The sequence below is a fragment of the Ostrinia nubilalis genome, chromosome Z, assembly GCF_963855985.1.
Source record: "Ostrinia nubilalis chromosome Z, ilOstNubi1.1, whole genome shotgun sequence".
NCBI lineage: Eukaryota > Metazoa > Arthropoda > Insecta > Lepidoptera > Crambidae > Ostrinia > Ostrinia nubilalis.
Genome location: NC_087119.1, coordinates 6,974,390 through 6,999,819, shown reverse-complemented (window position 1 = coordinate 6,999,819; position 25,430 = coordinate 6,974,390). Strand labels below are relative to the sequence as shown.

At 35.3% G+C, this 25,430-nt stretch overlaps 1 protein-coding gene and 1 long non-coding RNA gene across 2 annotated transcripts in view; both read right to left on the bottom strand.

The window, feature by feature from the left end:
• The window catches only part of LOC135086893 (uncharacterized), a 192,484-nt gene that overhangs the window by 124,035 nt on the left and 43,019 nt on the right, over nucleotides 1-25,430 (bottom strand). The window lies entirely within an intron of this gene.
• On the bottom strand, nucleotides 9,057-22,984 carry LOC135086863 (uncharacterized). The gene is made up of 3 exons (XM_063981685.1): nucleotides 22,967-22,984; nucleotides 10,930-11,091; nucleotides 9,057-10,689 (listed from the first exon to the last, which is right to left on the bottom strand). Exons 2-3 carry the CDS (start codon nucleotides 11,076-11,078, stop codon nucleotides 9,768-9,770), a joined length of 1,071 nt encoding a protein of 356 aa, XP_063837755.1. The 5' UTR covers nucleotides 11,079-11,091; nucleotides 22,967-22,984; the 3' UTR covers nucleotides 9,057-9,767.

Sequence of the window (25,430 nt, the reverse complement as noted above, 5' to 3'; positions counted from 1 at the left end):
TGGTTCTATAACTACAAAAACTGGTCTAATTGATCCCAGAGGTGAGCCCAAAGTGAGGCCTTTTTTCAAGTCACATTTATGGTACCTGTTAATTGTTTTTAAAAAAATTAAATGTGTTTTTCTTGAAGTTTATTTATTGGGCTTTCAAATAACACCAATATTGTTGGGGCACCATGATTGTGTCAGAAGAAAATCTTTAAAGTTCGCGTCGCGGAAGGTGCGATTTATTTGATGTTGAGTATATTATTACATTATAATATGTAGGTAGGTATTACTTATTGCTGATTATTCCCTTTAACTTAAAAATTCTTGGAGAGAGTAGCATCGGGCAGCACAGGACCGTTCATTGTGGAAAACCTTGGGGGTGGCCTTTGTCCAGCAGTGGACGTCATTTGGCTAAAACGACGACGCTTCAGAGCTCGAGTCAACCAAAACCTTCAAGTGTCTCATAGGTACACACGGCCACACTGTTAACTATCCATTTCCGTTTTTGGTCTCGCTATCATCAAATGGCGATGCTTTGCGATAGAACGAGACGACATGACAACCTAATATCTTCCAAAAAGGCGTCTAACTTATAGAGGGTTATTATCGATTTGCCACAAAGTCGATTCATAGAACTTTAGGTCCGTAGATTGAAAGTAAATTTTTCTTAAACCATATTAAAAATGTCAATACTCCAAAATAATTTGCAACAAAATAATAAAAGTGTGTTGAACTTACATGTGCTTTTTTCGTGACGAATCGACTTTGTGGCAAATCGACAATAAGACCTTAAAAAGCAAAGAATTAAATAGCCAACTAACGTCCAATTTACTTGCAATAATAAAGTACCTATGCGATTTTAATTTTTAGTACCAAATATACAGGGTGTTTGGTGGAAGGTTAGACAAACTTCGTAGGTGTATAGGTAAGGTCATTTAAAGAATACAAGTTCGCCTATTTGACTCTAAGTGAGCTACTTTTTTTTTTATTGTCATTTTTGTTTTTGTTTAATTTTTTCCAAAATTTGACCTGAAACTTCAATTTTTTTTTCACGTGTTTTCAACAACTTTTATTGTTTAATATTAATATACGAAGTTTGTCTAACCTCCCGCCAAACACCCTGTATATTTTTTCTTTCTTTACAATAAATGCATTAATTAGCTTGAAGTAAAGTTTATACGATTGATTGTCATCTGTCATCCACCTTGTCCATCTTAGGGCCCTCACCCACGGCGAATTTTTGTAGCGATGCAGTCGCGCTGCTGTAGCACGATGGTAGCGCGTTGGCATCACTTCTGTAGTGCGTTTCAAATGCAACTAACGCGCGTTAGTAGCGATGCTGTCGCTCGTTTACGAAACGCACGACCAAAAGTCGCCGTGGGCGAGGGCCCTTATCTTCCTTTGATTAATATCATTGCAGGTCCAATGACGGCTTAACTTTCCCCTGAGACAAATTAAATTCCTATTTGTGGTCAAGCTGCAAAACCAGGAACACCAGAAGTTGCAGCAGTGGGAACGGTGGGAATAACCCAGTATACCATTTCTAACTGTAACCGACCATAACACGTGCAGTGGCTCTATGCAAATGACTGAAAATTATTTTAAACTAGCGGCCGCCCGCGACTTCGTACGCGTGGTTCCCGTTTTACCCGCTTAGGGGTGAAGTTTCGAGTTTTTTTTTAGGGATTTCCCGGAAATTATTTGAACTTTTCTCGCCATAACAACCATCCTTCAACGAACATTTAAAAAAAAATTAAATTTGGTCCAGGTGTTGTTGAGTTACTTATGTGCTTGTTGGTAAGCGATTTGCGAGCATTTTGCGATTCATTTTTATATTATTGATTACCTACTAGCGGCCGCCCGCCATTTCGTACGCGTGGATCCTGTTTTACCCCCTTAGGGGTGGAGTTTCGTAAAATTCTTTCTTAGCGGATGCCTACGTCATAACATCTACCTGCATTCCAAATTTCAGCCCGATCCGTCTAGTGGTTTGGGCTGTGCGTTGATAGATCACTATGTCAGTCAGTCACCTTTGAGTTATATACTCGTATTTAGATTATAAAATGATACTCAACTATTAATCTACGGTCAAGCATAAAATCAATCAAAACTCAGCCAATACAAAATTAAATGTACGAGTATACTTGATTCTAAAACGGGTTTTGTACTTCGTTTCGATAAAAAGGGTAGCGTTTAGTTCAGTTCATATTTATTACGTAGGTACCACGGATGTTATGGATATCCGTAACCGTAACCGAAACTTTCGGATATCCGAAATAAAAAAATATCCAAATCCGTAACCGTAACCGATTCAAAAGTTTCGGATAGTTTCGGATGCAGGCAGTTTAAATTGTGTTTTGTATAGCATTATAAATGTAAAGGCACAGCCTGATTTACCTTTATAATGCCATCTAGTATCAATTTTTATTTTTTTACTACTTTTTATTCGATGTAAAGTGTGCGGCCATGAATGAACCGTTTTGGACATCTACTGCAAATTGCATTCTAAAGCACAGATATCCGTAACCGTAACCGAATCTTTCGAATATCCGAAAGAAAAAAATATCCGTAACCGAAACTGGTATAATATTATTCCTATATCCGTAAGCGTATCCATAACCGAAACTACATATCCATAACATCCCTAGTAGGTACCTATAGTAATAGCACTGAAAGAATGAATGATGGTAATATTCAGCAAACTAGTGTCAAACTACTGATAACCAAAACATTCATGGTTTACCACGAGCATGACGAACGGGTTATTTCGCAAGTATTCGCGCGCAGTAAGTAAAGTTTTGCACAAAAAATGTGCAAACATTCTCGTCCTTGACATAATGATATAAGATTCAATTTTCAACGACATTTTTGCTTGATTGTCGTACTTATCATAACTTTTCTAGTCGCCGCTCAGTGCGCTTGTACACGCAAATGGTACAGTCAGCGGTGTATTTATCTGCTATTTTATTGAAATAGATTCTATACAGTAACATTTATAATAAATAATGGCCTATTACATTCATGTTAGTATTAATAATACGCAAAAATAAGTTCCGAGGTTGGTTTAAAAAAATATAAGAATACGGTGACGAAGTAAAATTCACAATAGGCCCAAATTAGGATTGCATTTTGCGATATTTTAGCTAACAGTAATAATCTGTATTAGTTAAAAGACAGGTAGACCCTTTAAACAAAGCCAAATTAGGTACATAGTACTTTTTTCGGCTGAAGTATACAGTTAAGCAAAAGCCCTGAAAACTTTCTCGCACTCAAAATGCTAATGTTACTTAGTTTTCCCCAGTTATTTCAAGTAAATGTGTAAATTCTTATCGTTTGAATAAGTAGTTACGTTATTATTTTCGTACTCTATTTTCACAACCATCTAGCTCTAAAACTATTAGAACAAAATAAAGTTAAAACATGTTGAAACAGTTACAAATAATATTGTAGAGTTACATGACTTTGGGCTCATTTTACTTACAATGTCTCAGATTTTTTAAATTAATATAAACTACACTCGACACAGTGAAACCTAGTCCCAAGCTTGCAAACCTTATACCTATGGGTATCGGACAAAGAAACCTACATAACTGATAACCTACTTACCTGATAACACATAAACATTATGATATTGTACTTGATTAAGGTCCCAAATAGTTCAATTTATAAGAAAGATAATTATTTCTTAAAGTTTCTTTAAGCTATAAATATGTACTAACTTAGCCCGCGACTTTACTTGTATGAAATTCGCTTCCCAGTCAAATGTCCAGTCAAGCACGACCCCTCATTTATATGGGACTGCATCCAGCAGAGGGTCAGCTACTTCAACACACTAAAAAAACATTTTTTAACGTAGTAGCTTGCCATCTAACAGAGCAAACAAAATGGGAATTCAAATTCAATTTTAATATTATGTTAGTACTCCACTGGGCCTAAATACTCACCAACTGAATCACAATTTCTAAAGGTTTATTATTTACAAAAGAATATTCTTCATCAAGGTCTCTTCCATAATTAATCACATGCTGAAAATTCGTTTCTTTTCCTTTCAATCACGAATTTGAATAAAGCGAGGTTTATCCAAGCGAAGCTGCAGGTGGAACTTAGTCTTGAACCAATTAAAAATGTTTTAAGGGACTCGTTCATAAAATTAGTTTTATAGCTCATAAGTAACCAGAAAAACTCTCACTAATATCACCTCATCAGTCAGACCTTTTAAAAATGGACTTTGATTAGCAGCGCCAAAGCCCGGCACTTATTAATCTTAAAGAGATAAGTCTATGCAATTGTAACCCTTATTGTAACACCAAATAAGGTTACGCGAACGCTTTATATGGGCAGCGTGCAAGCAGGTACCTCCTCTGTTGACCGTACTTACCTACATAATACAATTTTTAGCTGCCTATAAAATGTTTTCAGAGATGTAGCAGCCAACGCGTGCTCCTGGAAAATACTAGCAGAAAATTTCCCCTCCATGCACACGAAATTAATCCTTAAACCTATACAACTAACGTCCGAAATCGATGCACGCGAAATATTTAAATGCTATTCGGCATAGAGGCCGAAAATTTTCCAATTTTCTATGGTCATTCCTATTCCGCAACGAGAGTTCCTCACATAATTAAAAATAACTATTTAAAAAAACTTCCGTAATTACGAGTGCCTTCATTTTCATTACTCTTTACACATTTTATGAGCCGACCTTTCTTCGAAATATCAAATATTCCGAAGCAGAAAGTAATAGACTTCGCGCGGTACGTCGGCGTAATGATGGGCGGCGGTGTGTTCGTGAAATCAGTACGTTAATGCCTTCGAGGTAGGTATGCTGTATGGAGACTGTTCGAATCCATTTACTGCTCTAAATTATGCGTAAAACGTCCATTTGACGCTCACCCTCTTCCCTCTTATCGCTTGGACAGGAACGGGGAGCCTGAGGCGGGGAGCCGGACTAGGGCAAATTGGGGGGTACACACCCCAGGAGAGGGTGGTCCGAGCTCCTCACCCTTTGGCTGCCCTGAAGTTCCATCTCCCACACCTATAAATTCGGCACACACACTTCACCCCTTCTGGGGGGGCGGCCCATAGCGCACCAATCCTTTCGGTGTGCCTGTCACACTTGCTAGCCCGGTGGTGACCTCTAGTAGAAATTAATATTCACAAACGTTTCCGTTTCGATCGTTAATCATCGCAGCGATCGCTGCTCGCACCTTTGTTCACTATTCATAGTTGTGTACGCAATAGTACGCATACTATGGGATGTGGATTTGTATTGATTTTCATGAATATCCAGTTCAAGGAACAACCCTTTTGAAGCTATCAAAATTTCATAGTGAACTTAATTTCTCATACGCACATTTTTCAACAATCATTCATTTCAGAAAATTCTTTGGCAGTTAAGAAAAATGTTTTAATCCAATTGATAATCTCTGAGCACCAAAATTGCTTTTACACCATTAAATAGTTCCATCACGGAAAGTGACCATTGGTTACCAAGCAACACACAAAACATACCCTCCTTCTGGCGCAGTCGGGTAAAATGAATAAGATTTTTGTCTAAAATATTGATAACACATTAACTTGGAAACCTTCAGGTGGCTATTTGACGAATGATAGTTGCTCTCATATCTCACAATACGAGTATCTAGCGTATCAGGTCACCTACATTTCAAAAATAAAACATTCAAAAATCATGATGCAATTTTCCAAATGAATTCTGGGTACATTTGTCTCAAGGCCATTTGTTTTTTCTTCGAATATAAAGTATCAAAACATAAAGAATTGCGTTTCAGCGATTCGATGCAAATGCAATGTGTCATGGAATGACACAATACGGCGTAGATGCAACTAAATCGCGGCTAATGTGAAGCAGAAACGTGCGGCCGCGTTTGAAAGGGGTAAATTATATCCCGCTTTGGTCTAACAGACCTGACCAATTAAAGGTTAAGAATTGGGTGAACGGAATAAGAATTGACCGATTCATATTAATAATGACCACCAATAGTGATACTTTCAATTCATTTATCCTCTTTGAGCGACAGTTTCAGCACAGCATATGATTTATCTACTGTGGTTTCAGTATCGAGATCGCTCTGCTATAAGTACAAAACACTAGATTAATGCGAATTATCGATGACGATGATGAAAATTATGTATGAATAGGGATGAACTAATTAATTTTATAATTGATCAATATTAATTATTACGTGGGTACGAATAACTATTGTAGAATATTTAGTGATGTACCTACGATACAAGATTTGCAATACCCTTACAGGGTCATAAGTTGAGACTGAGTTTATTATCACCACCTATGTACACTTATGAAGCAATAAATGATTATGATTAAATGATTATGACGAATGTGTGATTGTAATAGTAATAGACGTTAGGGTTTTTGGAGACAGAGGTAAAGGATAAAGTAGTATTAGAAACCTATTCTCATCAATGAAACACCTGCTCAACTTAAAAAAAGCTTTTTACTCTATACTCACAGGACTCTCCTTAGACCCAAATCCCTAAATGTATTAACACTGTCGAAATTATTCCGCAGATTTTATATTGGGTGTTTTTGCAAAGTTGCAAACATTATGTGTTGTCTGATGTAATGACAAACAGAAGGTTTTGTTTGTGAAAGGTAAACTCCGCAGATGTGAAACTGATTTCAAAAAGATTGACCTTCGACCTTTTTAGTTTGAAAATGTTAATTTTCATTTTCCCTCAAGGTTTTATTTAGGTGATTTCATGCTTTTCCTATTTGGTAATTGAAGCCTACATTTTCATTTATACCTACATTTTATCTGTAGATACGGAATTTGACAGACTTGACGTTTGTTATAGTTAAAGTAAGATGGTGAAACCCTACTTTCCTTGCTATGAAATAGTTGAAATACCTACGTGCGAGTGGAGTTGCAGAAAAATACTAAGAAGTCTAATAAAATTCAGGATTTAGGTAGGTAACTAGAGCATTAAAAAGACCTTCTCTCTAAAGACCTAACGTACTTTCAATTGCTAACAAACCTACTTTGTAGACACTTAACTTTTAATTCTAGTTTTAAAGCGTTGGACTTACTTCTTGCTAACTATATGAAGATTTTTTCTACGTAATCTCTTATGAAAAAGTTTTTGAAAAATACTAACTTTCACCCACAGTTTCACCTTGCTTTTGTAATATTAGTGCATAAAAAGTAGGCCGTCGAATATTGCATAATATGTACATAAAATTGCCTATTTGCTGTCTTGACATTGGCAAACTACCCGCTATCATAAGCAGGCAATTTTTATTCATTCACCACCAAATTGTTTGAAATATGGTTTTAAAAGATGTTGGTGACATTAGTATTTTCTCTTCCAAACAGTGATAGAGTAGATATTTAATCATTGTAGGTGTCACTTCATACATCAAACTTTATCTCTGTGAGATAAATCTTATGTTAGTTATAATTTTATGCTAAATTGCAAAAAACTAAATCAAATCTTATGTACTTGCTGTTATTTGCAAAAAAATACACTTACTCTAACTACTAGTAACGATAAATTAAAAATATTTTTAACATCCCAACCTATTTAAATAATTGTATTTCATACCGAGAAGCACGAGCTGGAAGACGTAGTGTGGGCAGGCCTCCCACTAGGTGGACCGACGATCTGGTGAAGATCGCGGGAGGTGCCTGGATTAGGGCGGCGCAGAACCAGTCTTTATGGAAATCCTTGGGGAAGGCCTTTGTCCAGCATTGGACGTCATTGGGCTGAAATGAACGAAAGACGAACGATTCTATACCAAAATTAGTATTATTTATGACTATGACTATTTCAGACTGTGTAGTTTGCCCTGAAGAATGTTCGTCGTCATTCGTTCAAATCAAAGTTACGTAGGCATCTCGCTTCGCTCTCCGTTACAAGTTGTACAGAACCGTAACTCGATATCAGTCCCGCAGAGCAAATGTAGTCAGTAAGTTCGGGTAGCTAAGGCTTAATGTCTTTTGACTGTTATGGAAAAAGCTAGCCAGTTGCGAGCCGGACTGTAAGTATGTAACCTGACGCATCTCCTCAAATTGTTTTCCTCTATTTTCTACACAATAATATCCCTTTTTCTCCCACTCTCTTTCTTTCAAATAGCTTATATAGCTTTCTGAAATTTTGAAATCAAAGTTTGATTCACTGCCAAAGGAAGATTCTTTGTTTATCACACACTAATTGTGCCCGCGACTTCATACGCGAGAAAATAGTTTGAATAATATTTCCCGTTTTTACAACATTTTCTTTACTGCTCCGCCCCTAATGTAAGGTGATTTTATAACCTAAAGTCTTCATCGATAAATGGGCTATTCAACACAAAAATATTTTTTCAAATCGGACCAGTAAGTAGTTCCTGAGATTAGCGCGTTCAAACAAACAAACAATTAAACAAATTCTTCAGCTTTTTAAAATTAACATAGATATACACTTATATGGTTGGTGAAAAAAAGTGCTCTACTCCAATTCGGTTAATTTCAAGTATAACCTAGGCTGCACCCATTTTTGAGAAAACAGTATGTATAACAGGCAAATAGGTAAGACATATGGACAACTGTTTTTTAATTTATCGGACCCCTAAAAATGTAGAGACCCTTCTGAAACTGCGTTTATTAGCAAGGGGTATTAGCCGCCTCCTTAGCTCGCGAGTCGCGAGCGACGTTTGTCTAGGTTAATCAACTTGTTGTTATAAAACATCATAATCAGTCAATCCATAACTCTACGCAATATCTATCAATAAGAAAGTTTTACCCATTTTTAGTTTTATGTTATAAGAATGAGAATTTTTTTAAAATCTTTTTCAGGAATTTTTTTTTAAGATACTCGTCATCGTATACTTATAATAAGACAAGATAGGGGTAGTTTTTGTGAATAGCAATCTTTTTTCATTCTATGTTCTCAATGATTCGTTAATAATTCAACCACAAAAAAAACAGGTTTTATTGCCTATTTCTTTTAAAGTCAGTTTAATTCAGACACATTTTAGTTTGTTTCAACCAATTTATTTGTGAGTGACATAAAAATAACCTATCATGTTACTCCCAAAACTGCGTTAACTAAAAAATAGAAGATCGATTACAAAATGCGTCCAGTTTTTTCCTCAGTTTCAACATTAAAGATTTAACTTGTTTTTTCTCAAAAATTGATTGTGCGCACCGTCGCACTAAATCACAGGGTGTGTGAAAAATGTATGTCCAACTTTTTTTAAATAACTCGTCCGAGGTTCTCAAACTATTTAGATTTTTATTTTAATATACATAGTATTACATAGTAGTAATGTTTATACATTCAGTTCTCTACTCGACAAACTTCCAATATGACGCAGTATAGGTATCAAAGAAAGATATTTAAGATACCTACTTACGATCATATTTTAAAAATAAACGGCAAATTTTGTTCACATGTAGAATTGGAATTTCAATACAACAAGCTGGAATCTATCTCAGGTATCTTATACCTACAGTTAAATTAAATTAGTTTGAAATACATTCTGTAGGTGTTAAGCTAAATAGTTTGGGAAGTATCTTTCCGAGCAAACGTTCCGACAATATGCCGACAGTTTGAGTACCACAGGTCTAAAGTAAGGGTGGCGCCATAGCGACGCCCGGGTTTGCTCGCAGGTATTCGGTGTCTATCCACTCGGCGTACTGACTGACACTCTATTGTTTTCCTCAACAAAAACTTTTGTTTGCTAACTATAATACGTCAAACAGCGATTACAATGATTCATTTATTAATCATCTCCTTTGAAGTTTCATTTGATGTAAACATCACTTGGAGCTTTTGTTTTTGCTTTTAGTTCCGTCTTTTACATTTTTACTGTGCTTCTTTTCGGCTTTCGATCTATCTGTCAACTTGAACGTTTTACAAAGCAAAGTAACTTTGGATCCACAGGACAGATTTTCATTAATACTTTTAATTGTGTTTGTCAGCAAATATTTATCAGCGAAATGGGGTTTTTTGAAATCTATTTTTTCTATGTCCTTTTCAGTCAGCCTTGTACTAGTTTCCCTTTTATTTTCTTCGCAATCAGATAAAACTGAGCTCGAGCTGTAATTACAGACAACATCGACTCTAATAACTTGAATAGTCTCTGGACTTTGAGCCCTTGAAATGGTTAGACTTTTTCTCTTTCCCGACTTGTGATAGGCCACTTTAGTATCGTGTGTTGATTTTGTATCCATATCAGTTTCCTGATCAATGTTACCATCGTCTGTTTTGAATGTTGTTTGTTTATTTGCTATCTTATTCTTTGGGTCTGCTTTGCGTGGCTTTTTCGTGTCTGATACTGACTTATTGTCCACTTGAATAGATTTGTTTTCTCTATATTTGTTACTGAGGTCTTGTAAGAATATGCTTGACTTGCTAGAGGAGGGTCGCGACCGTTCAGCACTCAATATGTATTTGACATAGTCATCAAAATAGTAGCTTGTCAATTCCGAAGATCTATCTTCTTCAAAGTTTTCAATATCATCGACAACTTGCTTCACGAACATTCTGTGTCTTCTGTTTTCTGAAAGCGATTTATATTTGAAACTGGTCCGTGGTCTTTTTTTGTCTTGGACTTCTCCCTGAAATTTAAGGTTTTGGACCGTGAGGACTAAATCTTGCCCATCTTGATATGGTCGGGCCGAGTCGCCTTCGTAAGCGTACATGTATCCATTGAAGTTTTGGGGTTGAGTGCAACGATATCTGAAACAAAAGATGTCTTTAATTTACTTTTAAATTACGCATAAATAATTAAGCCTGTTATACTGACAGAGGTGACTGAGGGCTGACAAAGGTGACCTAGTTTCTTCCGCCACCTTTTCTCAGCATCATCAATATGATGCCCGAAGTGGTGGTAGGGCAAGCTTAATAATAAAATTTTTGATTTTGAGTAAGTAGTTAACAGAAGTTTCCAGCTCAAATATTGTATTGTGTTATGTCTACCTGTCAAAAATATCCGCCCATCTAGGGTCTTCGCTGTGGTCAGGGTTGACCATCCTCCTCTGGCAGTATCTCTGTGGTTTCTCTGGCGCAGGAGGACGCCTGGTCACCGAGTGTGACCTCTCTTGGAGGTTCAGGCGAGCGCACTTCATTCTGTCACCAATTCTGCAACAAGAACAAATCACATTTTGTAAATCCCTACCTAAAATAGATAATATACGTAAAGTCCCGTCACCGTGACCTATCCGGATAATAACTTTCAGTTCCGTCCCAAAGACTTTGAAGGACACTGTCAGGTTTTAGTGAGTAAGACCCTGCCATGCCCATCATGCAGGGAGAGCCTCACTCGCATTTCCTGACTAAAAAAACGTCATCTTGAACTATCAGAGTACTGAATATAATATTGTAAGTTGTCGATAAAACGCTTATGCTTTTTATGTTCATGTATTTTGATAGAAAAGACTATAATATACTGAATATGATAATCCTCTTTCAACCGACTATCAATAATATTTGAAGATGAAAAGATTAAGAGAAAGGTTCTCTTAATCTGGTACAAGTATAGACATTTATTTATAACTGCTTTACCTAGATTAAAGAAGAATATAAAAGAGGTTTTGGTTACTCAGAAATACTAGTAACATCTCTTTTATGTCTGGAATCATTCCGATAGATTCTAAAGATGTCCTTTAAATACAAAATAACTAGCTGTGCCCGCGACTTTGTACGCGTGAAAATAGTTTAAATAATATTTCCCGCTTTTGCACAATTTTTCTTTACTGCTCCGCCCCTATTGGCTGTAGGGTGATATTATATAGCCTAAAGCCTACCTCGATAAATGGGCTAATCCAACACAAAAATATTTTTTCAAGTCGGACCAGTAGTTCCTGAGATTAGCACGGTCACGCAAAGAAACTCTTTATTATTATAATATTAAGTATAGACAAAACAATTTTACCATGCCAAAATTTAAAACTCTAGTAACGTAAATGCGCCTATTACCGCCAGTTTAAGCTCACTTCGGATAAACGTTAGAAAATTAGATATAAGACGTGGTGATAGAAAAGAAACTTTAATTTATTTATAACAATGATGAAGTGATCTTTGAATTCAAGTAGTAACAATGAGTATTTAATCACGTAATAATTAATAAATAGTATTTTAATCTGAAAAAGCAGTTGTTTCTATTACCGACCTATAGACGAGGTGTGCTTCTATTAACGTTTTTTCTGTTTCTATTACCGACCGCTAAGAATATTGCTCTTCAATTGGGTATATTCCAAGAGACACGGGTTCGATTCCCGCTCAGAGGCTCGGGAACCACTTGATTTTTTCAAGTTAAATTTGTTTTGCTTTTAAATTCCAGTATCATTAAAAGATAAAGGGCACGCTTCTCGAAAATAAATAAATAATCAAGCAGAAATAGTAAAATAATAAATTCTTCTATTATACTTGATTTTTCGGTACCCTGTGTTCTAGTGATTAGTGGGGGTCGTTATTTAAACTTTATTTGAGTTTTAATTTAATTTTAATTTAATATTTTATTTTTATTTTTAATTTTACTATAATTTTTAATTAGTTTTTGACTTATGTTTTTGATTTTAATTGTGTGTAATTGTGTATTTTAATTTAAACTTTGGACAATTGGACACTGTCTGTATAATTATTTTAAATTATTTTTTTTATTCAAAGGATCTTAAAAAGTTACATAGTTGTTGTGATAACGCATGATTGGTTTGGTGTCATGTCATAAATGTTAGTTATACACAAAATACAGGCTTATAAGTCTTCGCAGGTGGCGTTATAGTTATGAGACGGTAATAGAATTAAGTATGAATATTACTTTATTCTATTAGCGACCGTAAAAAAAAAACAGTAACCAGCTAAAATATCTACTTTAATGAAGACGTGATCAGTGAAGTATCATTTCTATTACGTTTTAATTTATATCAAATAGATACTAATTAGAATTTAACAGGTTTTTATAAAATCTATTGTCATACATTATTAGAGATATTCTTTAATGTTCATTGCAGTTTTATGCCAAACCTATGACAATAAACGTATGGCGTTAATTGATTTAATTATGTGAAATATTCTTATGAATCGATCAAGACAAAAAAATCGAGGTTAAATGCGTAATTAAATATATAAATACTAAAATAAAAAACGTTATCAAAATTCTAACAACGCCATGGGTCGTTATTAGGAACCAAATTATGAAAAGTGTTTCTATTACCGCCCTTATTTAAAATTGTATTTAAGCTACAAAAATACAGCCAGAGGGCTATGTTGAGGGTTTATTAAGGAAACTAAAGTACGAATTAATATTATCATGCAAAAACATATTGGTACACTCATTTTGAATGTGTTAAAATCGCTAATTAATAACAAGGTGCACCTTAAGTAGCTGGGAGCGCGTCAGTATGAAAAGTGCGTCCGTTGCGGGCGCGTCTCATTTAATGTCAAATAACTCCATTTACTGGTTATTTACGAACACAAACTTTAATCATTTTGATAGTCAATAAACATATCTAGATATTTTTTAGCTAACGTGTTTTCTGGAACCTGTTATTATGTCTTTTATGAAAGAAAGAAAAATAGGGCGGTAATAGGATACAAATTTTGGGGGGTCGTTAATAGGCGCACTTACGTTACTCAATTAATGCTTTTTTGGAATGTCTGTAAGAACCTCCGCTGTAGGTATATTTAGTCGCCATTTGCATACATTTATTCAATAATATATGATTTCGAAAGAGACCTTCAAGCCCTGCCCCGGTTCATTTGGTGGGATTGTGTTGAATTAATTTTAGTCGGATAGAGAATCGAAATGTAGAGCGAGTCATGCGAAGCGCTCTACGTTGGCAGCTTTGGTACTATATTGAACTGTCTATTCTATTTTATGATATTTAAGAATTTGTCGTGAAAATACTTCACACTATCACAAAGAAGAAAGAAACTAAATTGGACGCAAGTTTGGTGGCAAGTTTTATGATGATAGTATGCATTACATAACAAAGCCACACCAATGATGCACATTATTTACTAATAGTGATATTATTATAAAAATAATAGTAGAAAGAGGTATACATTTTAACAATGTAAATCCCTCAAGGATCTGTAATTAGCATCTTCGCTTCTTTGGCACGCTTTATATTACGATTGCGATACTAAATTGAGGAATACTTTTAATAGTTAAGTTGGTTTTAATAGTAACATGACTTTTATATCTGATAAGACTCAAAAAAAAGTAAGAAGAGCTCAATATTTTTAGACATACAATTACGCCTCATATGATAGACCAAAAGTACTGCGAAGTGTACCATACAGACAGATAAAGTTACCTATATCCAGCTATTGCTCGTTTAAGCGCTGTATAGCATGTGCACAAGCACTTGTGGCTGTACATCGATATGCCTAATGAATCGAATCATTGCCTACTAGGATCGTTAACGCAGGCGTATAAATTTCCTACTTCCGAACGTAAATATTGGCACAAGGTTCAAGGGCGTGTGTAATAATTTGAATTAATTCGGTAACGTGATTTCTCGCCATGATATTAAATTTGGTTGTTTGTAATAGCAAATTTCGGCAGCTTACAGCATGGCATAGTATAAGATAGTGCAGTAAGGTTGCTCATAAAAAGAAAAGTGAAAAGTAGCGTTGCTTTGGCACTAAATGATAGTCAATATTGAGATGAACCAGCAAAGTTAAATTACGTTCGCTGACATGACATTTACATGTGATCAACGTGTGATCAAATTAACTAATCTCCTCAACAATGAGAAGTCAGACTAATCTATCATCATTCGAATCCGTTAAGAGAGATCACTAACAAAACTGACAAAGAAAGATGTACCTACTATTTTGTGTTGCAACCATGATCTGAAAATGCAGAGTAAACAGACCCTCGATACCTATCAATTATACTGACTTACTTAGTAGCTCCTTAAGGGGATAATTAAGGGATCAGATTCTTGAATTGAAATCGATCCCACAATGCCTATAGGCACAATCCTTCCCTCACCTTGCAACCCTTGCTCATCACTCCTTGGAACGAAAATTAAGTACCTACATAATGTACTTATATTGCGTGAAGTAATTACGCCTGTATTCACAAACATTACTATGCGCGAGAGAGCGCGTGGACGCACATAGTGACACACGAACCAATCACCGAGCTGTATTCAACGCTGTGCGTTCGATTTGCTGCTTCACAAGCAAGCATCTTTGTGAATGCGGGTGTTTGTCAGGCTTGACTGTATTATACCAAGTTGATACGAACCTACTGAGATGTATCTTAAGTAGCCATGAGGGGAGTTCAAGGAAGCAGTTATGTCAATTGATACCTATTCGAACGACACATTCCACCCTAAAACTTTACGAGCGTATTGTATAAAATAGGGGCTAAATTTGTCTAATAACCAAGGTTGATGATTCCGCGATTGTACAGACGACGGCACGTCAACGTAAACACTGTGGCGTCTTATTTTGTCGTAATAGATGTGATTTTGCAAAAAAAAATGTATAGCCTGATGTGCTGTTGAATCTACAACAGTACATCAGATAAAATAGCACTTAACACGACTATATAAGGTAACACCATTACACAATGTTTATCATAATGTGCAACTACGACTTAATTTTTTTACAATCATAGATCGGCACAAAATTATGTAAAAAAATTACAATAACATTGAAAAAGTTTTGACCGGTTAAATTGATAATTATAATTTTCTCTTTTAATAATTAACATTTAACACTAAAATAGCTCCAAGGTCATTTTCAGAAGGGGTATAACTAAAGTTACAAACTCACTTATGGTTTATTTATTTGATGTTCAAAACGAGAAAGTTTAAAAAAAATCCGTTGATAGAAAAAAAAACTCAAACTATCTTTCACATCGTAAGAGTGGCAACTCACATTCGTTCACATCGTTTTGATGTCCATAGGATCTTGAACCCAATTCCTTTATAGTAAGATTCATTAATTTGCGGAAGGTTGATTTGCTCTCGCAGTAACTATCATATTTTACTTCATAGTTATGTCGGATTTACTTGACTTTTCTTTTGAAATGTCAAAAACTTTCCTCGCAAAATCTTTAAGATTTATAAAATTAGATACACCTGTTTCTAGTTACAAAGCATGATTCCTTTATGGCAGTTCAATAAAAACCACAAAACAAAACAATAAACTCTTTGTCTAAGTGCAATAAATGAAGTTCCAGCTAAGATCTGTAAATAAAGAAACTTTGCAATGCTTTTGTCATTCTTTCTTCAAACTCATTGTTTAACAGCTATTCATTTTGGAAGCAATTATGTGAAGCGTCTCTAAACTGTTGTCGTCTCTTTCTCGTGGATGTTTGAAACATATCATTAGAAAGAGATAGATGGTGTGCAAGGATTTTTTTGGAAAGTATTGATAGAGGAACTACAATGGCGGTAGGATAGTGTGTTTGATCTAGCAACGTAGCGGTCCACATGTTCCTGAGAACAGCTTGGCAAAGGTGCAAAAAAAACTTTTCTATGTTGTTAAGCGCGACTCTACAGGTTTTGATATTTGACACAGAGCGCCATCCATTTGGATTTTGACACACTGAACTAGGTGATTCAGTTAGTTTTATTTATGAAATATTCTGATTTATTTGACTTTGGAATAATCGTGATAATATTAATAAGTCAATAAATAGATATTTGTGATTTTTAAGTCTCTTATTTTAACAAAAATCTATGCATATTTTAAGTGAATTCCCTTGGTAAATTACTAGCTTATTATGGTTTATTAATGAAAAGAACTTCCATCTTCGATTGGCACTTAACATAAAAAGTTTTCAGGAAGATGTCATTCACAGTTACCTATCTCTCAGTGATTTGATTTCGTTTGAATCTGTTAATTTAATTTGTTTTAAATTGTAACACTTGGAACAAGTCTGTTTAAAATTCCTATGTATTACAAAACATTATCACGAGAAGTTCTGTAAATGATATTCGAATAAATCCTTGTCGAAAAATTAAGGTGAAACTCTAAAGTTTAAAAAAATGAATGTCAAATCAAACGTCCGATTCTGATCACTAGTTAGGTATAACTCAATCCATAGCATCCCCAGTTGACAACTTTCGGTAAACTTTCCCATTTTTAACGGCACAATCGTGTCGGGCCGGGATCAATAACTTCGCTTTGCATAATTACCGGACTTAAACACACTCTGTAACTGCCGCCTCAGTTTTTCTTTTTACGCAAATGTCAAAATGTCACGCAACTGTTTATAACATAATCAGTCGAGCTTCAGCGGTTATTTTTCACATTATGTCTGTATACACTTGACAATAAAAGTTATAACGTTCATTGTTCATTTCAGGTAATTTCAGTTACATAGACATTTATTTTATGAGCATATTCTTGAATTTACTGTTTTATGTCAATAAGAATAGTTCACTAGTTTACTAATAGTAGCTATAAAGTGTCAAACTAACTCCGTCGGACTATACTCGCACACAAACGTAATAATAGGCACATCTGCTACAAGACGCACACATAGACAGCCGGTGCATCGCGTCTTGCTCGGATAACAAAAAACGCATTATTATTATCCTGGAACAAGGACGAATGGCTACAAAAGAAAATCAACCTTAACGTTTTAGGAAAGAGGCTACTTTCAAGAATCAGGATTTTGTAAGCGATTAACTTAGATTTCATCCTTGTCTTCTAGATTTGTACGCGAGTTTAGTCTTTCTCTGAATAGATTTAGGTCGGTTCTTGTTTGTGGGTTGTGGTTAAGGAATTTAAGTTTAATAATTGTTGTAAAAAAACCGTGTATCTTGCTAGGCGCCAAATGCGCGTTGCACTACGCCTACGAAAGATTCTATGAAAATTGTTAGCATAGAGCGCAAACGTGATTTTAAGCAGCGCACAGTCATTACGTTGGATTAGGTTGTTTTGATAAGAACAAAAAGGACTATGATGCATCGCTTGGTCTAAAGTCGGAAGAATTTTAAAATAGAGTTTTATAAATGTAAAGATTTACGGAACTAGAGAACGATTCTTTTGAGATTTTTTTGAGAATGAGCACGTAAATGTTTTGTCTAAAAATTTCCTACTTTTTTGTGTTTTAATAAGCTAGGTACCTTCCTAGTACCTAGGCTAGCCTATGATGAAAGTAAAACACTTAAGTTATTTTTCAAAATACCAGTGTATTTTATTGTGCGTATTGTTGATAAGTAATACAGATACGAAATTTCGTGTGGGCGATAATAGAAGTATTAGTAAACCAAACATAATAATGTACAAAAAATAATTGAAAGGTTTTCTGCGAAAATCTTCGTTGCCAAGGTTCACAATCGAAACGAAAATATCCAAAACTTTGAACAATAGAACCTACCGGACCATTATTTTGTACTCCGAGGTTCTGTTTTACAAATTCCACTAACTCCCGATTTTTGGGTGAAAATATGAGAAACAAAAGAGCTTAGCAAATAATTGTGAAAACAGCTCCACTGAAAAGAAACACGCAAATAAGTTTTAAACCAAGTTATTTACTTAAGAAATTGTTTGTTCAGAACTTAAATTATGAAAGATTTTAACACGCATTGTTTGTTGCTGAATAATAAAGGAGATTTGTGGATGTTTGGCGGGTTTTTACGAGTAAATACAGGTATTAGATACATCAAACGGATGTATTCTTACTCTAACGAGTCTAACCAATAGCCATTTTAAATGTGCAGCGCATGCTATCAACAGTCAAATACGTCAATCTGCTGTATATTCCATACGTTATTCCATATGATCTTACTATAAAAACATCTAAAGCTGCAAACAGGTAACGGCTACCCTGCACTTGATCCACTACAAAACCCGTCTCGTCAACTTGACCGTGCAACCTGCCACTGGGTCACTCGCACAAAGGGTCACCCACTACTGCACTTCCCGAGTCCTGGGAGCTGGGATTACCATCACAATGGCCCCACGGGGAAGAATCCCTGACCACGGCCACGCCTCCAGACGCAAAGCAATTTACAAGACAGATTTATCACCTAAGCCTAGGCGCAGACCACCGACTTTTAGTTGGCCGATTTGTATGAGGAATCGGTCGATACCAATCGGTGTAGTGTGTGCACTTTCATACATGTCCATACTGATAGTCCGACCCAACTATCGGCCGAAAAAAGTCTATAGTCTGCGGCTAGACTAAAACAAACCTAATCAGTTCTGTTCTTGACGAACCATAATTAGTTTCCCCATTAAAAATAGACTGCTTATTATTTAACGACTTTTAATTATCAAAGTAGTTCCCATACGTTATTATAAATAGTTCCGCCTGTGACATTGCACAAAAAATTCAATCGCCTTCTAAAGATGCGACCCCTTTGCCCCAAAATCTATACGGACAAAGCACGGTGCGCGAATATGTAGCAACGCATTGAGTAAATAAAGGGATGATATATTGTGAAGACTGATGTGATTAAAAAAACCATTTCCCTTAGTGCTGTCAAGGTGCATTCTTCGTAGGGACGTGACGTGCGATGCGTGTTGTGTTGTGTATCGATAATTTTTTTTAGTTAGTACAGAGAATTGAATTCAACAATATACTTACTTTAAGTCCTTTATAATACGTTAATATAACTTTAATAAAAATGAACAATTAATTAAGCCAAGTAGGTATGTCCACAATTTAATTAAATTAATATTTTATTTTACCCATAAATCATTATTAAAATACATTTCCATGAATGAGACCCGAAAATGTAGAGTTAAGTTATTCACCCTTTTTCTAAATATATTATTTTGCTTATGACCCTGGTCAGTGCCCGACACTATACTATTAGATGTTTCATAAATTAGAATTTTATTTTTAAATTGTTCCTGATCGATACATCTCAAACATCGACCACTCCACCCCTACAAACTCTCAGGTGAAGGTAATCATTGTGGGAACCATTACGTCTATCTCACAAAAAATATATCTATCTCCCTCTGAAATTGTTCACTAGACAATCTTGCCCGTTCAAAAGGATAGATGATTCAATGGAAAGTTCTTACAAGCAGTTGCATGATTTTTTGATTTGTGCATTACTGCGAAATGTATTATTATTATGCAGAAATGGATTGGAACTCTATGCTGTTTGAAATACGTTTGGTATTGTATTAAAAGGTATTTTTGATACTCAATACGCGTGTGTGAAACGGGGTCACCTGTGCGAGGTCGTTAAAACTTTTGGTCAAGTAGATGTAGTCAAAGGCGTATGTGATTAATGCCTAATAAAGGCTGAAAGAAAACTGAAATTCTAGATGAGGCACTAAGCTAAATGTTGTTTGAATTTTTTTTTAAACCAATCTGACTTTTATTAAACTTTGTTTTGTAATACGAACCATAGACTGATAAAAAGATACTACATAGGATACAATTATTTGTCGCAAACTAATCAGCTCTAACGATAACTTAGGCTGGGTTGCACCATCTTATTAACTTTGACAAACGTCAAAAATTTTCAAACTCCATACAAAAAGCACTGGTTATCGTTATAGTTACTGTCAAAGTTCGGTGGTGCAATTCAGCCATAAAGTGGTTATTACTCTAGCGACCTACTGGTTGATACTGGGCTGCACCGCCAGTTTCGGTTAGAATCTCTTTGGGGACAAATATTTGTGCGATGAGCACGAGAATTTATTCCCGGAATCATGGTTTTAACCGGTACCTATCGAAAAAAAATTGAAAAGGCTTAATTCGTTTCGATAAAGTTCAAAAAATCGTGCCCGACGATTAGGCATCACCAGTTAAAGGGATAACAATATGTTAGGAGTTCGTATATTGTTAGGAATCTAATGCCTGTTTTCACCATCAATCCCTAATTTTTAAGTGACCCCTATGGCAACACATAACAGGAATTTTGTTATCGTAGGGGTCATTTTAAAATTAGGAATTGATGGTGAAAATGGGCATAAATAAGTATTTAACTATTTCTATCTAAGAAATAATGATTTCTACAAAATTAATTAGGTTATTTTTGTTGTGACAGTTGGATTAATTAAAATGTAGAGTTTTTGAAAGTGCTCAAAAACAAGTTAAAGTAAATGTTCAGCCGACTATACATCAGCCAAAGACTGAAGCGTAACACGAGTAACAGTAAAGCAATAAAAGACGGCACCATAACACTAAAGTTATGTATCTAAAGGCGCTTTTACACCAAAAATTTTAATCTGAATTTCAGCCATCACAAACTAAACTTTCTAAAATCTGTTGTTGTAATATATGCTCTATTGCGAATACATAAGATCTACACTGTCAAGCTTGACGTGACGCCAATAAACCTGCACTATCAGACTATTGTTGCTCGTACAATGAGTTGTCGGCGCTTTTGTCGGCACAACAAAGGTGCCGATGCGTATTTGCCTTTTGGCCATTAAAAATCGATTTCAGTGGAAAAAATTTAGCATTCGCTAATGGTTATTACAGCCTTAATATTGGTAGTGACTAGTTTTATTACATGACACAGTTTTGTTTGTAAAATGCCTACTTTATGTTTGTTAACCGAAAAAGAATAAGGCTGGGTTGCACCATCATACTTTAACTTTGACAAACGTCAAAAATCTGTCAAAATCCATACAAAAAGCACCGGTTATCGTAATAGTTACCGTCAAAGTTAGGCGGTGCAACTCAGCCTAAGAATAAGTACCTACTACTCGTACAAGAAAGCAAAAGAGTATAATCGGAAGATTAATTTCTTAAAATTCCATCAGTACATAAAAATTCTAAATGTATTCTTTCTACACCATCAAATCTGCTAAATTGACGTTTGAACACACTTTTATTTCATTAATAGAACTAATTGAAATAATAGAACTACTGATTTAAAGTTACGTAATGTACAAACTTCGTAAATAAATTACATTTTTAAGTTATCACACTGATAGACATAGCCTTAGAGTGAAAACCTCTTAGGTATAAAAAAAGTACTAACCCGCATTTATATCCAGAACGAATTGACCGAAATGCATAAAATGCATGAAAACGCATTCTCGAGGTTTTCCCTCTAAGGCGACGATATGGTATTATTTTTTAACACCGACACTGGCAACCCTGGATCATTTAATAATAATCCCCGAATAGTTTACGATTCAGTATTCCGTACTTTTGACCTTAAACTTCAAAATGCGACTTAATTTTATCGTCACAAGGGTGTAGTCGCAAACCAATCGCAAAGTTTCATACAAATATTGAACAACATCAGTCGCTTACAGGCCTAAAACTAATTGCTAATTAACTACTAAATTAACTACAGTTATAAAACAAGATAGTTAGTTAGTTACTAGCCAAATAGTTAATTTGTGCAATTCAAAAATCGCGTAACTTAAATTACCATCCCTATACATTAAATTCGCATTAGTTTTTTTACAGATCTTGATTAAAATAATATAAGCTTACATTTTTAAAAGCTTGTTTCCAATAGCTTTCAATTAGTTCATTAATACTGTTCAAAAATCTATTTAAAGATAACAAATACAAGTTTTTAGTATCGTATTAATTAAAATAAAAAGTCCTTGTCTCTATCTTTACCAATCAAAATATTGTTGCTCCAAATTTCAAATTTCAAATATCGTATTAATTTATTCATTGCTACGAGTTAATGTGAAGTGTGCTCTACAAAACAATGCTCTAAGGCTGGGTTGCACCATATTATTTTAACTTTAACAAACGTCAAAAATGTGTCTCCACACAAAAAACACCGGTTATCGTCAAAGTTACGGTCAAAGTTAGGTGGTGCAACTAGCCTTGTGTATCGCATAAAGAGCGAAGTGTTTTTGATTTAATTGTCATTAATGTGCGCTCTACAAAACTGCAATGTTGGCGTAAATATAGTGCGTAGTGTTTAATGATTCATGATATTTTATTTTAATTATTGTCAAGTGAGCTCTACAACAATGTTTCTACTTAGTGCATAACCAAATTTATTCTAATTAAAATTATTAAATTATGCATCGTAACATCTTCGTGCATAGTGCAAGGTGCATCGAACACAGTGCGAAGTACAGAAGCATGGTATACCTGAGATGCGAGCGCCGCGACGGCCGACGCGCGACTACTTTGGCGCTATAATCATAAGCTGGGGTAAGGCTGTGTCTACAACCACAGGAATATGCAAGGGAAAGTTTATGGCGATACTTAATAAGTGGCAGATTCGTCGTCACTGCTGCGACTTCTGTTCAAGTAAATTTTACGGCTAGATATTATAATTTTCTACCATTGTCAGAAAATCAGTAGCATTCAATGTTTGGTGAATATTACGCCCGTATACACAAACATTACTATGTGGTCTCACAGTGCGCGTGGACGCACATGGTCACTCAGAAACCAATCACAGAGCTCTATTCAACGCTGTGCGTTCGATTTGCTGCTTCACTTAAGCAAGCATCGTTTGTGAATACGGGTGTTATCTAATATCATTTCTGCAACGACTTCTGTGCAGTCGGGATTTACGAATAGATCTATTATGTCGTATGATAATTTTGTTTGAGTAAAATCAGTAGGGTGCATTGAATGTACCTACACCGAAAAGGCAGTGCCCATATGGCACACATTGTATGTTGTATAATTACGTAGTTAATTTTTTTTTTCAAGTTCACCTTGGTGAATCCGAAAATACGAGTAAGTATGTGAATGAAAAAAATTAAGATGAGAAAACTCAAGGAACCATTTTCAACAAAAGATTTTTGAAAAATGTCTAAAACGCCAAAAATGTAATTCAACGGTTTTGAAGAAAACTACCTACTTTCTATAATCTTATTGTTAGGTTAGGTCAAAAGTGTAACGTGTGTGAAGTAATATACCTACAAACATACATAGTTAATAAGACCACGTAGATGCTACCAGACCAAGTATGTCATATTTTTACTAAGAGTCCAGCGATCAAACTCAACAGTGTAAAGTAACTGCACATCGATCAACTTCGGACAGGTTATAGCCACCCGAAAATATTTACATTTTTACTGCCATTACAGCACCTCTAGCACGAAAAACCTTCAACTTCGAATCGTTTTCGTATTCAAATCGTCGTCTAAATATTTAGTCTCAAAACTTAAACAGCGCCCCTGTGAACATGATGCAAAGTGAACTTAGTATAGAAATGGTAGCACGAAACAAATTTTGACAATCGAGATCGTCACGTTATCGTTGAATTCGAAGGCTGAGTATCAAATTTTCTCGAATACGCAGACGATGCGAACACAAAATTTTTCGTGCTATATTCGGAGCTGTACCTCACACCTCCGAATATTAACGATCGTTTTCCATCAATGTCAGGTACGAATTGTGGAGTTCGTGTGAATTCCAAAGGAACTTAGCAATGGATGCTAGTTTTATGACCGACTGCAACCTGTAACCTTTCTTCTTTTCTATCCTTGGGGTGGTCACTGAAGAGACCATAACTGCAGTATCATACCACGGACACTAAAAGCCACATAAATACCTGATTTTGCTTAGTTTTCTATCTAGTGCACATTTTAGGGCCGTTTAAATATCTACCAAGCATTTCGTCAACTTTTTATGTAAATCAGCTTTATACATATTTGATGGTGATGAAGACTATACTCGTGCAATATAAGCACATAATAACAGACATATACAGCACAGAAATTGGTAACTATCAAACAAAAACATTTTACGAAAAGGACAGATAGGTCTGAGGATCTTCGATTGACTGTGAAAATAACTAAAGCGTGAAGTTCAAGATAGATATCAATAGCATGGAAAAAAAAGTTAACGAGTGTTTATTATCAATGTCGTTTTCATGTATTTTTACCCTCCTTCTGGCGCAGTCGGGTAAAAATACATTAGCATCAACTCTATAGGATTTCATCAAAAATCGTTTGGATTCCCAAGCAAGTGTGGACGCGGCTTATAGCGTGCGAACAGCGGTAATCCTATACAGGGTGTCTCACTTCGATGTCGCTACTTTATGTGCTAGGCTCATGCTAGACTCGCCTCGAGTACTACGTTAGGTAGTTAGATTGTAGGAGAAATCATGTAAGAGAAAAAAATATCAATGAATATCAAGAAAAAAGATTTTACTTAGTTCAATATCATCATCATCATCTCAGCCATAGGACGTACACTGCTGAACATAGGCCTCCCCCAATGCTTTCCATATTGCCCGGTTGGTAGCGGCCTGCGTCCAGCGCTTTCCTGCTACCTTTATGATGTCGTCGGTCTAACTTGTGGGTGGGTGGTTAGTTCAATAAAATTTGATAAATTAACCAAATCTATTACATATTTCGAAATAAATAAAATTTTCTCTACCTGAGTACTGGCAATAAGCTTTCAAACAGTGGAACTAAGTTAAAAACATGTTGTATACTTTCCAAATCCAAAGGTGTTGTGTTCGTTACGTGCAGAATCTACTTTCTTAAGATTTATCACTTATTTATGTAGACAATCACTCTTTGAACATTTTTATACATACATATTATGTAAGTATAAATTGTTAGTAACACTATTAATACCAGTGATAACT